This window comes from Gopherus flavomarginatus, chromosome 21 (genome assembly GCF_025201925.1).
Source record: "Gopherus flavomarginatus isolate rGopFla2 chromosome 21, rGopFla2.mat.asm, whole genome shotgun sequence".
In the NCBI taxonomy this organism is placed as follows: domain Eukaryota; kingdom Metazoa; phylum Chordata; order Testudines; family Testudinidae; genus Gopherus; species Gopherus flavomarginatus.
In genome coordinates this window covers 17,020,708-17,037,960 of record NC_066637.1, presented here as the reverse complement: position 1 = coordinate 17,037,960, position 17,253 = coordinate 17,020,708, and the positions used below count along the sequence as shown (strand labels likewise).

The window sequence follows — 17,253 nt, the reverse complement described above, 5'->3', positions numbered from 1 at the left end:
CTCACCTGGAATTGGTGGGAGGGGAAAGGCGGGGGAATGTTTAATTTCTCCTTGTTTTAAGATCCAGGGGCTTGGATCAGGGTTCACCAGGAACTTGGTGGAGAAGTCTCTCAAGGCTACTGGGAGGGAGATAGGTAGACAGAGTTTCCCAAATAACTCTAAAGGATTTAGGTGGTGGCAGTAAAACCAGATCTAAGCTGATAATTAAGCTGAGAGGTTCTTATGAAGGTCCCTACATCTGTACCCTAGCATTCAGAGTGGGGAAGTCACACTGATCACGGTAACACACTCGATTTTATTCAGTATTAGCAGCAGTATTCAATACAGTTTTTCCTCTTTACAAGCAAATGGGTTTGGGCCGATCACAATATTCTGCTCCTAAGAAGTCACAGCTCCAAAGTGTTTAATGAAGGCCCCAGTGCCTCCCATAACCTTTCCGTTTGCTCTCCGCCTTGCCCTCAAACTCACTGCTTCTCCGCCACCAGTTGCCTTTTGCACACATGCTTCGAGGGAGTCATTTTTCCACGGCTGCTTGGGACCGGAGAGACAGCTTCAGTATATCAGGTTTCCAGACGCATTTCAAGACATCACGTGAAACAATTCTGTCCCTGCGTAAGCTGTTTTGCTGCTAAAGGCGACAGTAGAAACAACTCGGGAAACAACAGTTACATTTGAGTGAATTTTTACACGAGAAAAAGAGCCTCTAGGCCCAGCGCCAAAAGCAGCAGGACCTCAGCTAAGGACGGTGAAGACAAACTACCGCCATTTCCTCTGCACTAGCCCTGCGCAAACCAGATGCCACAGCTAGGTTCTGATTTGCATTCCGCAGCTGTGACTCAGAAGCAAATCAAATTGACAACGCTGCTAACTGGATGTATTAGCGTAACAAAGCAGACGCCTCCTCACTCTTGTGCGTCTGCAGGGACAGCATCCAGGCCATGCAGAAAAAGTCCAGCATTTGTATTTCAGACGTGTCTAAAAGTTGCAGCTGGGATCAGTGCCCCACGGTGGTAGGTGTTGTATAGACACATCTCAGAGATGCACTCTGCTGGAGGTGCTCGGGCCCAGATCCTTGATTTCAATGGAAGTTAGGCATCCCTAGGATGACCAGACAGCAAGTGTGAAAAATCGGGATGGGGTGGAGGGGTAATAGGAGCCTATGATAAAAAGACCCAAAAATCTGGACTGTCCGTATAAAATTAGGACATCTGGTCACCCTACTTCCCAATACCTTTGAGGATCTGGGCCCTGCAGGATAAAGACACAAAACAGACTAAGGACCAGCAGAGAAAATGATCCCTATTTTACAGGAGGGGGAAACTGAGGCATAGAAAGTTTCTCGCCTGTATTTTTGGAAGTGCTTGGCACATACAGGCAGGGCCAGATTTTGAAGCATTCAACTTCCATTTAGGCATCAAAGCGAGAGGCCAGCTTTTCCAAAGAGCACCGTGCCTTGGGCACACGCTTCTTTGCTGAGCCCTTTTAAAAAAAATCTGGCCATCTGCATCACCAAGGGAGCTGCTGGCTTGTTTGAAAATCTGACCCCAATGGTGGGTGCTGAGCCCTGGAAATTCTCAGCATGGGCTCATCTGAAAACCTGGATTTAAGTGACTTGCTAAGGTCAGCCAGGGAGGCTATGGCCAAGCCAGGAACTGAACCAAGATCTCTGGAGTCGCAGACAAGTGACTATCACAAAAGTATCCATGCTTGCCAAACTGGACAGGCTCTGTCATAACTATAAAGGGAAGGAAACAGATCTCCTGTGTACAATACTATAAAATCCTTCCTGGCCAGAGACACCAAAATCTTTTTACCTGTAAAGGGTTAAGAAGCTCAGGTAACCTGCCTGACACCTGACCCAAAGGACCAATAAGGGGACAAGATACTTTCGAATCTTGGTGGGGGGAAGGATTTGTTTGTGCTCTTTGTTTTGGGGGTTGTTCGCTCTTGGGACTAAGAGGGACCAGACATCAATCCAGGCTCTCCAAATCTTTCTGAACCAGTCTCTCATGTTTCAAACTTGTAAGTAACAGCCAGGCAAGGCGTGTTAGTTTTATTTTTGTTTTCTCAACTTGTAAATGTTCTTTTTTGCTGAGAGGATTTTACCTCTGTTTGCTGTAACTTTGAACCTAAGGCTAGAGGGGTTCCTCTGAGCTACGTGAATCTGATTACCCTGCAACGTATTTTCCATCCTGATTTTACAGAGATGATTTTTACCTTTCTTTTCTTTAATTAAAATACTTTTTCTCTTAATACCTGATTGATTTTTCCTTGTTTTTAGATCCAAGGGGATTGGATCTGCACTCACCAGGGATTGGTGGGAGAAAGGAGAGGGGATGGTTAAATTCTCCTTGTGTTAAGATCCAAGGGGTTGGATCGGTGTTCACCAGGGAATTGGTGAAGAAGTCTCTCAAGACTATCCAGGGAAGGGAGCTAGTATTTGGGAGTGGTGGCAGCAAAACCAGATCTAGCCTGGTAATTCAGTTTAAGGGTTCACATGCAGCTCCTCATATCTGTACTCTAAAGTCCAGAGTGGGGAAGGAACCTTGACAGGCTCACACAGAATACTTGCTCTCAAAAACAGAAAAAGCCCCAGTACTGTTTGTTTTTTCCATCATCAGGGAAAAAGCCAAGAGAGTAGACGGTGTGCCTGGGCTCGTACGTTTTCATAATAATATTGCAGCACAGGATTCTCACCTCCTAGTTGTGTTAGGATTACCAATGAGTCCAGAGTATAACCCTAGATCAGAACACAGAATCACTGAGATGTAGGACTGGAAAGGAAAAAAATCAATAGATCTAGTCCACTCCCCTGCCCCGAAGCAGGATTATGGTCTGGTTTACACTGGGCGGGGGGAGTGTCGATGTAAGATTACTGTAGCTGAAGTCGACGTATCTTATTTTGACTTACTTCCCATCCTCACGGCGTGGGATCAATGGCCACGGTTCCCCCATCGACTCTGCTACCGCCTCTTGCCCTGGGGGAGTTCCGGGCTCAAAGGAAGTGCGTTCGGGGATTGATATATCACATCTAGACGAGATGCGATATATCAATCCCCGATAAATCGATCACTACCCACTGATCCGACAGATAGCCTGGACGTACCCTAAGTACAGTCTGTAGACCATCCCCAACAGGGGTTTGTCTAATATCTTCTTACAAACCCCCAGGGACAGAGAGTCCATAGCCTCCCTAGGTAATTTCTTCTGGTAATTTGTGCTTAACTACCCAAACATCCTTAAACCGTGCATGCAACAAAGATGATCAAAGGGCTGGAATTCAAGCCGTACAAGGAAAGGCTCAAGGAACTGGGTACGGTTAGTTTGGAAAAGAGGAGATTAAGGGGCCATGACAGTGGTTTTCAAATACTCGAAAGGCTGCCCTAAGAAGGATGAAGAAAAATTGTTCTCTCTTGCCACAGGGGGCAGGACAAGCGGCGACGGGTTCAAACTACAGCCCGGCACATTTAAATTAAATCTCACAAAACCTTTCCTAACTGTAAGAACAGCAGGATAATGGAACAGACGCTTCCATGGAAGCTCCTTCACTGGAGGTTTTCAAAAAGAGGCTGGACAGCCACCTGTCTTGGATGGTTTAGGCACAACAAATCCTGCATCTTGGCAGGGGGTTAGACCAGGTGACTCTTGAAATCCCTTCTAACCCTTTGGTTCTATGAGTCTATCATCCAATCCTGGACCCAGATCCATCTCTCTTACCTATGTAACCCCTCCAGCACCCGGGTGTGGTGCTTTATCCCACCTAATGGCGCTGAGACCATCTGGAGATTAATGAGTCTGCTGCAGCCTTAGCTAAGAACCATGTGGGTTTTAGCTCATGCAGTAGAAACTCGTGCATTTATCTCCAGCAGTCCCAGGTTCGATTCCGCCCACTGATGACTAGGGTCTGTCGGCATTACTCCAATATACCAAGGTGTGCAAAGTCCCCAGCAATCCCACTGCACTTTGGGATTTTGGAAATGTGACTGAAATGCGGCAGGTTTAACCTGTCTCCAGTTAATATCAGGCAGGTAGCAAAGCATTAGCTCAGTACTTCAGGGCTTCCCAATGTCCAGACCACTCTCAGCATGACTATGTATCAATGTAGAGACAAACCTGGATGTCAGATCCAGCTTCTGACGAAGATAAAAATGGGTTTACATGGGCTAGTGTTTGAAGTCTCTTCCTGCCCTTGCTAAGCCCAACCCCAGTGGTAACGGTCTCCACAGCTGTGGGTTGCATGAGCCTTGGTGTATTTCTCAGACACAGCAGAGGGGTGGGGGAGACTTGCATCCACATAAGTGCCTCTGTTGCTAAGAATTCTCCATCTCAGATGCTTCTTTGACCGGGAAGGCAGGCACTAGGCAGCGACGCAGCAGTGAGTCAGAGCAAAATTCCCAGGCCTCATTACTGCATGCAGCAGACTAGCAAGACAGCTGACTTCCCAATTTCATCTCAAAGACGCATCGAAACTGCCAGCTAAAATCAAGATACCCCGTTTCCGAAATTGTTGTGCCTCTCAGACAGTACCTCAGCCACAAACTTTCTAAGGCTTTGTCTACACTGGCAATTGAAGGACAAAACTGGTGTCTTTCGGAGGTGTTAATTGCCCACCTCCACCCCGAAAGACAAATGTTTTGCTACAAGTGCCTGTGTGAACGGCACGTTGTCAGCAGAAGCGCTCTCCTGTTGACAACGCGAACGCCACTCGTTGGCGATGGAAGTATTTTGCTGGCAAAAGTGCGGACAAACAGCGGCTACACTGCCCGACTTAGTGACACGGCTGTGTCAACACAGTCGTATCAATACGGCTGTGTTGCTAAAAGCTGTGCAGTGTAGACTAAGCCTAAGGAACAGCGGCAAGAGGCGATGTGGCAGTATGTTTAGGATCAACCGCACATTTCTTGACAGACTGACAACTCCAATCTGCGCCCCCTAGTCTCCCTGAAGCAGCTCTTGCATGGCCCTCAGGCCAACTCTATGAGCCGAAACATCCTTCTTCATTAGAACAGGCTACGCTGGGCTTACCATTGGGGCTTCCTAAGCGCCCTGTCCTACCTCTGTGGGCATAGGTGCTGACACCGTGGGTGCTCCAGCCCAAAAATTAGCACCCCCCGGAAACCGGCATCCCTTCCTCCCCCACAGCACCTCCTGCCCACTCCTCCCTTCCCCTTCCAGCACCTCCCACCCGCCACAATCAGCTGGTCCGCGGTATGCAGGAGGTGCTGGGGGGAGGGGGTGGAGCAGAGGCAGAAAGAGGCGGGGTAGGGGTAGGACCTTGGGGGAAAAGGGTGGAGTGGAGGCAGGGCCGGAGGCCGAGCAAGGGTTGAGCACCGTGGGGAAAAGAGGAAGCCGGCACTGGTGCTTGTGGGACTCAAGAACAAACCGTGTGCTCTCTGGATACGGACTGCGCTCGTAATCTTCACGATGGGTGGATGGGCTTGACGTCTCCGGATGCTTGGCTATATCGCTTACCCAGCCGCTAATTCGGTGCTTGTGCTGTCACAAGCTGCGTGCTGGAAGACGACTCAGTGGCAGAGGTGGGAATAGAACTACGGGCTCCTGGCTCCAAGGCCACCCTCTTCCTCCTCAGCGCAGCCACTGGACCCAAAGGAAAACCAGCACTGTTTTGCTAAGACCAGTAGCCTAAAGAGGCCAGAAGCCCCGTCACTCTCACACGTGTCCAGAGCAGCATGGTAACTCCTGGCAGGTGAAGCATCGGCCATCGCTTTGCCTACAAGCACAGCACTGCTGGATTTGCTTGGGCTTTGCACTCGTGCTTGCCAGAAGCAGGACCAGCAGTTCATTTCACTCCAAAGTGCCCAGGTCTGAGCTGATTCCTTTAAGTAGCTCAGAAAAGCGCTATTAATTTGCAACATAAAACCTAAGTGATGCAAGATTATAGGCTTTGGTCTGCCCCGAAAGCGCTTGCACTTACCAATGCCTGTCAGAAAGACACCAGCTTGGTCTATGGGAGGCCCTCCATTCTCACCGTAATAGTTCACCGTTACCTGGAAACGAACAACGCAGGCTAGTGAGGGAGAGGGTGGGCAGGCCAGGGCCTGGCAATTTACACCCGGTAACTGGAGAGCGATGCAGGGCCCGATCCTTGGTGCCACTCTCCCAATGCAGCTTTCTGCCCCAGGGCTAGTGCTCCAATCCCTGCCTGTGGCTTGGTTCTGTCCCTGCCGTGACTCCTGCCCCTGCTCCTCTCTGGTCAACTTTGCTCCCTTCTCATCCATCCAAATTGCTGCTGCGACTATTAGCTGCCACCATGTCACTGCCCTCCAAGAAGCTCGCCACTGGTTTCCTCTCCCCCTCTGTGTCAAGTTCAAGTGACTCATCCTCACCTTTGATTCCCCCACCCCTTCCCACTCCAGCCCTACCTCGCCCTTTGGGATCCTTCTCCCACTCGACTCGATGCTTCTCTCAGGCCTGGGATGTCCCAGCAGCCTGAGCCTTCACATCCCGCCAGCGCACCTGGCTCCGCGGCTGCCTAATGTAAATCGGCCAACAGAGCTCTCTTCTGGAAGGTAACACACTGCACTGGCTTGGGTTCAATGCATTTACAGCTGCATTCTGCAGCCTTTACTCAGTCCATTGGCCTCCATGGAGGTTTTGCCCAGATAAGGTCTATGGGGCAGATTCCCGCCCTCCCCCCCCCCACAAGGCACTGTGTGTCTGAATTATATTTATCTGTTGTATTGGGGCACAAACTGGGGAGAAGCAGCGCAGTGCCAACGCATAGCCCAGCCATGGGGGTGGGGATGTAGCTGTTTGAGTTTTCCGCAATCTTGGGGCAGCTAGTTCAATCTCTGGTGCACGCCAGAGAAGTTCGGAAGGCTGCTCTGAACGGTGCCCAGCCTGTTTATGGGCCTTTGTGCTCTTGGGGAGTGGCCAGTACATAGGAACATGCTGGCGGCAACCACTCATCTCCCATGGCATGACCCCCGCGCCAGGGCTGCCCCAGAGGTAGGATGTAGTGCTGGCTACTCTGTCTCTCTGCCTGCTGGGAAGGCCCCTCTACTGGGCATATGCTACAGTGCTCAGCAGAAAGGCGACGCAGCAAATTCCGCTCTCTCTGTCTCAGCACTCACTAAGACAAGGACAAACATTGCAGTCCTGACCTGCGGCATCCCTGCTTTTCCGGGCGGGGTGCTCCTAAGCAGGAACAGAGTCACGCACTCAACCGGGGACTAGTCACCCCATCAAACCCATATTCACTTCTGAACCAAACATGACTGGAAGTCCGTCTCCAGCGCTAGGAAAGCCAGTCCCTAGCCCAGTGTTCTGCCCTGCTCTGGATCGGATGCCAGACTTGGTCATGAGACTTCAGCGATCTGGCATCTCGAGAACAGAGCCAGCTCGCTCGGATCCAGCAGCTTGGCTGGTATGTGGCAGCAGCTGCAGTTAGTGTCTTGTTGCCAAATGAGAGACTCATGTTGAGAGAGAAGGTTTAAGCGATTAGGCCTGAAGGCGCTCTCTGTTACCCGGGGTGCAGGGTGACATGGAAGGAAACCCAATGCTCCCTGCAACAGAGCTCCTCCTTGCTGAGAGAATCCAAGCGGCCACGTAGTGTGAAGTCTGTGTGCATGATGGGCACACACAGACAGGAGGGTGCTTGCTCCTGTCCAGTGCTATGAACCTTTCTTCCTGTGCCTTTACATTGCATTTTTCATCCCAAACTCAGACCAGCAGCCTCCCGAGTCTGCATTTGACCCCCTACCACCTAAGCTACACGTGCACATCAAATAGTCTATCTCTGCACCTCAATCAAAGATGCAACACGATAGAACAGCGACCGCCGTGGCAAAGTTAAAAGGAAGCCAGCCCCCAATCAGAAACATGGAGCATCCTCCTGTGACATTAGAGCTTCCAAGCCTGGCTGAGGACATGAGAGAAGAGGCCACTTTACACAAATGTCCTTACCTGATAGCATCAGTTCGGTGGAGACTACACCCAGCCACGCTCTGTCCAGTTAAGGACAGATGTTCTCAGGGCACCTTCAAACCCAGAATCCTCCTGGGATATCTACTCTCCTGCTGCTTCTCCTTGCCCACACAGGTCCATCTATTGCCCCACTTCTGTTGTCGGGAGAGGATATGATGGACTTTGCTATGGCCACCACACCAAAGGAGTGAGAATCAACACCAACCTGTACCCGCCCATGAAGATCTATTTCCCCTTGATCCTAGCTCACTCATGGCAAGACCTGCAAGTGCCCCATACAATATCTCATCCCTGCTCCTGTCTCAAGCCAAGCGAGTGCCCAGGATGCAAGGACGCTCGCCGGGCCTTCCTTTACCTTGTCGTCATTGGCCTCTGTACTGGCTTTGTTCATGCTGAGTTTCAGGATCGTCCTGTGGTCAAGAGGCCACTGCTTCCCTCCATTGGCGGGGGCCACCTGCGATTGGTCATCAGTAACGACTTCAACTTGAACTCCAGCCGTGTGCTTCACGCTGAACGACACAGCGCCTGCGGGAGCCGCTCTGCAACGGAGAAGGGAAAGGGCATCAGTCCGAGGGCGGTGGAGAAAAGAATTGGAGATGCCTCACAGCCCCCTACCCGGCAGGGCTGACCCCTGACCTTTGGCAAGAGGAAAAGGTGGCTCAGTGATCACTGCAGACATGCATCCTGGCAGCGTTTCCATACATAGTAACCTGATTTTCAGAGAGGCAGAGCACCCACAGCTCCCATCAGCAGAGGCGGGAGGTGTCTACAGCTAAGCACTGAAATCCATACCAAGGCACTTACAGAAGTGGCACCTGAAGAGGTGCTGAGCACGCCTGAGCTTACGTTAAAGTCAATAGATAAGCAGTTGCTTCTCACCCCCAAAGATCAGGCCACTCAAGCGCAAAAACATGGATTTAGCTGCCTGGTTTTAGGCATCCGAGTATGAAAATACTGACTAGCCCACGTATCACGATCCACGCCAGCATGGTGCCTCCCTTCACTTCCCTTGCTGCACACAGATCTGGCTAAAGCAGGATGTCTTTCTTTGGAGTTAAAATGAACCCTCCACTCTTGCTGCCCCCCGATAAGATCAGACCTTCCATTGTGTGCGTGATGGGAGCAGCCTACCCCAATGGCTGGAGCAAGGGGCTAGGAGCCAGGGCTCTGCCACTGGCTATGTGATCTTGAAGAAGTCACTAAACTCTTGGGGCCAGATTTTTAAAAGGTATCTGTGTACCTAAATCCCACTGATTTCAAAGAGTATTAGGCACCTAAGTACTGTTAAAATCTGGCCCTCTGTGCCTCAGTTTCTCCATCTGTACAATGAAGAAAGTCATTTTTCCTCACCTTTGCAAGAGCTCTCAGATCGCTGGCTAAAACTAGGGATTTCATAGACAGAAACCAGCAGTAAGAGCTCTTAGAAAACACTAGCCAACCTGATCCTTAATATCCAGGCCTTTTAATGCCATGCATGTGAACTGGATCACGGCCCCCACCTCCAGCCAGGCCCATTTATAACAAGCCATGAGGCTCAAAGGCTGAAATCTTAGACAAATGCCAGCTGTCTTTTTGGAACAACTCACAGACATTTTGTATATACCAGAGAAGGCAAAGATTATATGAATGGCTGGAGACCCCCAAAAGACCCTTAGGACGGGGGAAGACTAAAGAGAGACCCAACCAGTTTCTCACAATTAGAGACTTCTGTCTAGAAAAGGATTAACACTGGAATGTCAGCTAGCTGTAAGTGATTGCAAGTTTTAATATTATAGGACAGTCATTGGGCCAGTTGCTGTACAAACACTTACTGTATAGTCCCTGTCCTGAAGGACTTTCTTTTATCTGTTTAGATTGTGAGGGTGGGAAAAAGGCACACAACATAAGAATGGCCGTACCGGGTCAGACCAAAGGTCCACCTAGCCCAGTATCCTGTCTGCCAACAGTGGCCAATGCCAGGTGCCCCAGAGGGAGTGAACCGAACAAGTAATGATCAAGTGATCTCTCTCCTGCCTTCCATCTCCACCCTCTGACAAACAGAGACTAGGGACACCATTCCTTACCCAGCCTGGCTAATAGCCATTAATGGACTTAACCTCCATGAATTTATCCAGTTCTCTTTTAAACCCTGTTATAGTCCTAGCCTTCACAACTTCCTCAAGCAAGGAGTTCCACAAGTTGACTCTGCACTGTGTGAAGAACTTAGAGCAGAATGATCAGGGCGATGGTTGACAAACATGTTTCACTCCTTCAAGCAATTGACAAAAATTAACCAATCAACCCAACCCCCATTTCCCCCAAAACTCTCAAACCACAACAAAACTGAACTCTGGAGAACATTCCCTCCAGTTATAGGACCCAGTCAATCACTAACTTCTCTGATCACAATGAACGGATCACAAATCTAGTCCACAAGCCGAAATGGGCATCTCATGCGCCTGTTAAAATTGCTAAGTGGCAGTCATGTGCTGACCGACCCATTACTTACAAATGCAAGCGGCTTAAACTCTGTGGAATGAAACACTGAGGAGAAACACAGCTTTCCCACTGCACCCACAGAAACACATACACTGGGTGAGATTTTCAGCTCGAGGGATTTAGCCATGTGACTCCCACTCACTTCGATGATCTTACAAGGGGTCAAAGACCCTCAAATTCCACTGGAGTCAGAGTCTCTTCTAGACAATGACAAAAAGTTAAGGATTTGTTTAAGAACGTAAGAAAGGTCATACTCGGTCAGACCAAAGGTCCATCCAGCCCAGTATCCTGTCTTACGACAGTGGCCAATCATCAAATGATCCATCTCCTGTCGCCCATTCCCAGCTTCTGACAAACAGAGGCCAGGGACAGAAATGGCGCCAAGGTATTTGCCACCCTAGATGGCAGTGCTCCTCCTCTGAGAAGCGAGTGAAGGACCCGCCGCTGAAGACTAGGAGCAGAAGGACCCCCCCACTGCCAAATTTCCGCCAAGGGCAGCAAAATGCCTACCCGCAAATCCTGCCGCCCTAGCCGACCACCTAGGGTCACCTAGTGGAAGTGCCAGCCCTGGCTAGGGACACCATCCCTGCCCATCCTGGCTATTAATTTCATGAAGGAAAGGTCCATCAAGGGCTAGCTAGTTCTCTTTTGAACCTTGTTTCTGTTCTGGTCGACTGAATGTAACTCTTAGGTTAGGTCTCCGCTGCAGAAAAAGGTGTGGTCTTAACTCGGGTGAAAATGCACCTCTACCTCGATGTAACGCTGTCCTCGGGAGCCAAAAAATCTTACGGTGTTTAGGTGAAACTGCGTTATATCGAACTTGCTTTGATCCAGCCCTGCCCCTCCCCAGAGTGCTGCTTTACCATGTTATATCAGGTCATGTTATATTGAGGTAGAGGTGTAGAGTGAAGACAGCTTTGTACTCCAGCGAGCAGCTCGAGTTCAAGGCAACCAGGCAGCCTCGGGTTGAACTCGACTTGCCAGCCAACATTAAAACCCAAATTGCCAAGTCTTCACTGCTATTTCAACCTGGGTTAGGAACTTGCCTTTTGTTTTTTTTGCAGCGGAGACTTTAGGATCAGCCTGAATACTCCCGATGATGCCTCGGAAAGGGCATCTGCCGAACATTCCTCACTGTCTTGTTTAACAATTTGCTGCTCCCAAGAGGGCTCCAGCGCTCGCTAGGATCCGAGTGGCAAGTGAATGTTAACGGGCTGCGGATGAAACCGGAGCTAATTCCCTGAAAAATCCCAAAGGAGGCTCAGCGCATTCACCCATTTCTATGTACAAAGAATTCTGTGGCTCCCCCATGCTAATGTGAATACAACAGTACAGCTGGAACAAGCCCCAGCCCTGTGAAAGTCACATTTAAGGGGCTCAGAGCAGGAAATCTTTCCAGGAACCCATTTGCTGTAGTGCTCTTCCCAGCCAGAGCCTGCTGGCACCTGTCTGCAGTGTGAGCGAACAGGATCCAGCCTGTCCTCACTCCCCCTGCCCCAGGATCTTTGGTTTTGCAGCCACCTCTGGATGAAATTAAAGGGAAAACGTATATACCAAAGGAAGGAACCAGCCGAGGTTGCAGCCCGGGAGCTGGTCTGACTCCTGAGCAAAGCGAAGTTCTCTTTACTCGGGAGCTGGCCCCATGGGAAAGATCACTGACCACGCAGGCTTCACTGTGTGTTTTCAGGGCCCATCCTGTGCCCTTTGATAGCAATGAGACCATGGCCGTTCATTGTGGTTGGAGTCGTTTTGGACTTGGAGCAAGTCTGGGGTGGTCCGTGGGTACATGTTGACACATTTGGGGAGGCCACCTCTCAGTGTCAAGACTTCTCTGCTGTTTTCAACACAGTGTGCGGCTGGACTGCCTTTGTGACATAACGGGAGTAGGGGGCGCTGTGCCTGGTGCTGGCCATCCCTCCCCATGGGACTCTGGAAGTAGCGACGGGCCAGCTGAATTAGTGACTGGCAACATTCTGTTGATGTCCCCCTGCCATATCGCTCACTCTCCACAATGCAAGCCCTGCCCCTGTCCTTACAGGAGATCAACTCCTGGATGAAGAGCAGCTGGTGTGAACTCAGCTTTGGCAAGGCTGAAGTGATGCTGATTAGGAAATGCTTGGAGAACTAGCCAGGTCATTGTCCTGCCCTTCCACTGAGGGCATCTACGCCCTGTTTAAGAGGCAGTGTGGCCTAATGGCAAGAGTACCAGATTGGGACTCAGGCAACCTGGATTTTATTTCCAGCTCTGCCACTGACCTGCTGAGTGATCTTGGGCAAGTCCCTTTCTCGCCCTGTGCCTCAGTTTTCCCACCTGTAAAATGGGGATAATGAGACTCACCTCCTTAGTAAAGTGCTTTGAGATCAGCTGATGGAAATCAGTAGATAATGATGCGTGCATTATTATAAGCCTCGGGAACCTACTCAGTTCAGCATTTAGTCTGGATAGCAAGGCAATGCCCCCTTCCGCCTCTGTGTTTGCTAGGAATCTTCAATGCTTCTTGCCTGACGACAATCAGCCCAGCGCGACCCTTACGTTCCTTGCCGCCGAGGTGGAGAACTGCAACTCACTGTATCTGGGTGTGAAGGGGCCAGCAACATGGCGACCCCAGAACATGCAGAAAGCAGCAGCCCACTCCTCAGTGAGATGCAAAACTCATCGCCCCTCTGCTTCAGTCCCTTCACTGGCTGCCTGTCAGCTTCCATTACCAGGGCAGGGCCCATGTCCTGATCTTGGAGACCAGCAGAGAGTAGGCGCTGAGCTCCCAGCGGCGGTCGCATCTCAATCTGCATTCCACCAAGACCTCTGCAGTCCTCTGGACAAAGCAAGCTCACAAAGCCCAGGACTAAACCAGAGCCTTGGATGCAAACTGTTCTCTGTTGTGGGGCACAGCTGGGTGCGAAACAAACTCCAGAAGGCGTCAGACCATCCCAAGCTGAGCCCCCTCCGCTGGGGAACAGAGAAAATGTGTGATGGCCACCAGGGACCTCACCAAGCAGATCTAAGCTTACTGGGATGCCATGCTGACAGGCACTATAGCAAACCCTGGAGATACTTTACGTGTCAGGGGCCTGATCCTATAGGAGATCCTTGGGTGGAGCAGGAGGTCCTTGTTGTTTCAGCTGGGGCCCAATCTTGTGAGGTGCCTCCTCGGTCATGGACTCCAGTGGGAGAGCAGATCTCAGCCCCCTGCACCTTCAGGTATGTAATGAGTGGGGTCATGTGTCAAGCAGCTGGCTCAGAACTGCACATTGGGGAGCAGGGAGCGGAGTGGCAAACACCTCACACGACCAGGCCTGTGAGATACCCAGCCCAAGCTGCAAAATGCTCTGTGTGTCAATACCGTGGATGGGTTTATAGCAGCAGACATGTCAACCCAGCTTATGCTGGTGAATTCTGACATATAGGGACGCTTCACATGCCCAGCATAGCTGCCTCATCTTCACTATTGCTAAAATAACCCAAGGGCAACACTCTAAGAGCTGGGCGATGCCAGCGGAGACAGATTCAATTTCCTTTCAGCCTAATAAACACAGGATCCAACGGAGCATATTCGCATTGGGCTAGAGGGGAGCCATCTTTTGGCAGGAGACGTATCAGAACATCAGAGGGTTTGCTGGACAGGGGTGCCACAATAAATGGAAAAATAGCCGACCCTTCCTTACAAATAGCTTCATGTTTATTTTTCCTGCGAGTCTGACTTAAGCCCAGGTGACTAGCTAGCCTACGTACTTGTGGGTAGGTGAGAACATTGTAAACTGGGGTGTGTGCGACCTGGGCTTCCAGACTCGTTTCCAAGCCCGCACTTGAGCATCCACACTGTACTGTAGGCTTGGGCTTACAATTGCTGGATCTGGGTCTCCCAGCCATGCTAATGTGTCCACACTGCACTACGCAGACCCTCGGTCTCGGGTCTGCAGTTTGAGCTGTGTCCACACTGCAAAATGACAGGGCTTGCACCCAAGGCACAGTGGGACTTGGGCTCTGGCCCACTCTCCTTGCAGGGTCAGCACCCCTGGGTCCTCAACTTTTTACAGCAAAACCCCTTTGTCTCTTAGTCACTGGAAAACCCAGTTTTAACTGGTCTATGCAAAGCACCGCCTGGGGTGGAATTTCTCTGGAGAGGTTTACAATTCAGGGGCAATCCTCCCTCTCCTCTCCCCTGCAACCCCATTTTAGCGCCTGAAGGAGCTGTGGGACCCCTCCCCCACACAGGGCTGCCAAGAGCGGGTTGAGGCCCCAGTGAAAAATTTTTTTCAGGCCCCCCAGCAAGGGCAGACCGGCTAAACAGGGCTGATGAAGCCAGGCCCAGGCCCCCTTCCAGACTGACAGGTCCGGTAATTTATACTGGCTTCCCCCCTGCCCCCTCGTCGGCCCTGCCCCCATGGAGCAGAACATCATCACACATAAACAGCTCATTAAAGTCACACAATGGTGGGGGAGCAGCACATGTCACACCAGCTTCCAGGTGGAAACTCTGGCAGGTTTTAAAGTATTTCACATCTTCGCCTGGGGCCACAGCGTCATGCTAGTTATTGGAGTGAGCGTGTGAAGGTTCGTCTACACCACAAAGAAAAACCCGCTGCACCGAGTCTCGGGGCCTGGGACAATTGACCGTGGAGCTGAAAAGACCAGTGTAGACGTTCCTGCTCAGGCTGGAGCCCAGGCTCCCAAACCCGGCCAGCAGGGAGAGTCACCGGCTGTGTCTAGACTCCACTGCGGTTAAAAACCAGAGGCTGGCCAGGGCCAGCTTACTTGGGCTAGGGGCTGTTTAGTTGCAGTGTAGACGTCTGGGCTCCAGCTGAGCTCCATGACCCTCCCACATTGCAGGGTCCTAGAGCCCAGGCTTCAGCCCCAGCCCAGAAGTCTACGCTGCAGTAAAACAGCCCCACAGCCTGAGCCCCGTGAGCCTGAGTCAGCAGGCATGGGCCAGCTGCGGGTTTTTTAAGTTACCCTGAGCTATTGCTTTAGACAGTTCTAGTTCCTTTGTCCGCTGGCCATCTTGAACCAGCTCAAACCAGTCTACACTATTTCCCCAAGGGCCAACACTTCAAAAAGACTGTCCCTGCATTAGAAAGACAAGGCAGGTGAGGGAATAGCTGTTATTGGCCCAAAAGAAATAAGCTTTGAGCTTACACAAAGCTCTTCTTCAGGTCTGGGAAACTGAGGCCACGTCTACGCTACCAGTTATCAGCAAAACTGAGACAATTGCACCCCCTCAGTGACATAAATTACGCTGGCATAAGTAAGTGGCAGTGTGGCTGAGGTGTTTCTACAAGTTGCTACTTGCCCTGCTCAGTGGGACCTGGAATCTGTTAGAATGAGATGTGTCGGAGCTACAAAATTCACAAAAGAACATGCAAACTGAACGCCCGCTCCTAAGCGCATGGGGGGCTAGATCGGCCCCCTGGAGAAATAAGGGCCAGCTGCCAAATTTGGATCAAAATCTTGGTTCAGACTGCAAACCCCTCCCAGGTGTTAGGAGTGCAGGCTCTGGGTTTGGGTCAAGCTTGTTACAAAGACACAAGGCTGAGAGAGAATCAGGGCTTTTGGTTTCATCTCTACTAGAATAAGTCTTGTTTGCTGACTGCACTGTGGATCCCCATCCCCTTAGCACAGGGGTGGGCAAACTTTTTGGCCTGAGGGCCACATCAGGGTTCCGAAACTGTCTGGAGGGCCAGGTAGGGAAGGCCGTGCCTCCCCAAACAGTCTGCTCTCCCCCCATCCACCCCCTGACTGCCCCCCTCAGAACCCCTGACCCATCCAACCCTTCCTGTTCCTTGTCCCTTCACCACCACCTCGGGACAACAACCCCTATCCAACCCCCCTGCTCCCTGTCCTAACCCCTATCCACCACCCACAAGAACCGGTGCCCCATTCAACTGCCCCCTGTCCCCACTGCCCCCAGGATCCTCTGCCCCTTATTACCACCCCCCCCCCACACACACACACACCCACCCACCAGAGCACTGGTGGCATGGTGAGCTGAGGCAGCGGGGAAAGGGGGGACTGCAGGGGAGAGGGCGAGGGCTAGCCTCCCAGGCCAGGAGCTCAAGGGCTGGGCAGGATGGTCCCACAGGCCAGATGTGGCCCACGGGCCATAGCTTACCCACCTCTGCCTTAGCAAATGAATGGACCAGATTTCATAATACCAAAGAGCTGACTGCTTTGGCAGTTATGGGCTCTTTCCAAAAATGAGCTCGGAACATTAATGCAGAGGCAGTTGATGAGCCAGGCCCAGGGGCGGCTCTAGACATTTCGCCACCCCAAGCACGGTGGCATGCCGCAGGGGGCGCTCTGCCGGTCATGTGGCTCCGGTAGACCTCCGGAGGGTCCGCTGGTCCCACGGCTCCACCGGTCTCGAGGGACCAGCAGACCCTCCGCAGGCATGCCGCTGAAGGCTGCCTGCCTGCCGCCCTCCCGGCGACCGGCAGAGCGCCCCCAACAGTTTGCCGCCCCAAGAAAGCGCTTGGCGTACTAGGGCCTGGAGCCGCCTCTGGCCAGGTCACCCATTGCTGCAGGAGAGCATGAAGCTTGACCTCAGCTGTCCCGGGTCACGCTGTGACCCCTCGCCTGCTGCAGGTCACTGCGCAATAATCCTATAACCAGCCCATGGTGGTGCAACAAGTAACCAGAAACTCAGTTACCAAAGCAACTAATCCTGCGGCTCAGGCTTAGTAACTGGAGCCTCTCTGCTTTCAGACACATTCGGCCCCGTGCGTTGCAGCAGAGTGAAGGGCGATGCTACCTTGTCTCCCCAGTGACTCGGACTCTCCCCTCCTCCACCCCGTTGTGAGGCCTCACAATGGAGCAGCCATTGCCGGGAAGAG

The 17,253-nt window shown here is 51.6% G+C and overlaps 1 protein-coding gene across 1 annotated transcript in view; it reads right to left on the bottom strand.

The window, feature by feature from the left end:
• The window catches only part of LOC127038620 (protein-arginine deiminase type-2-like), a 78,815-nt gene that overhangs the window by 48,582 nt on the left and 12,980 nt on the right, over window positions 1-17,253 (bottom strand). The window contains exons 2-3 of the mRNA XM_050931324.1: window positions 8,303-8,486; window positions 5,936-6,008 (exon numbers count right to left, since the gene is read on the bottom strand). Coding sequence (XP_050787281.1) covers window positions 5,936-6,008; window positions 8,303-8,486 — 257 coding nt within the window. The remainder of the gene's footprint in view (window positions 1-5,935; window positions 6,009-8,302; window positions 8,487-17,253) is intronic.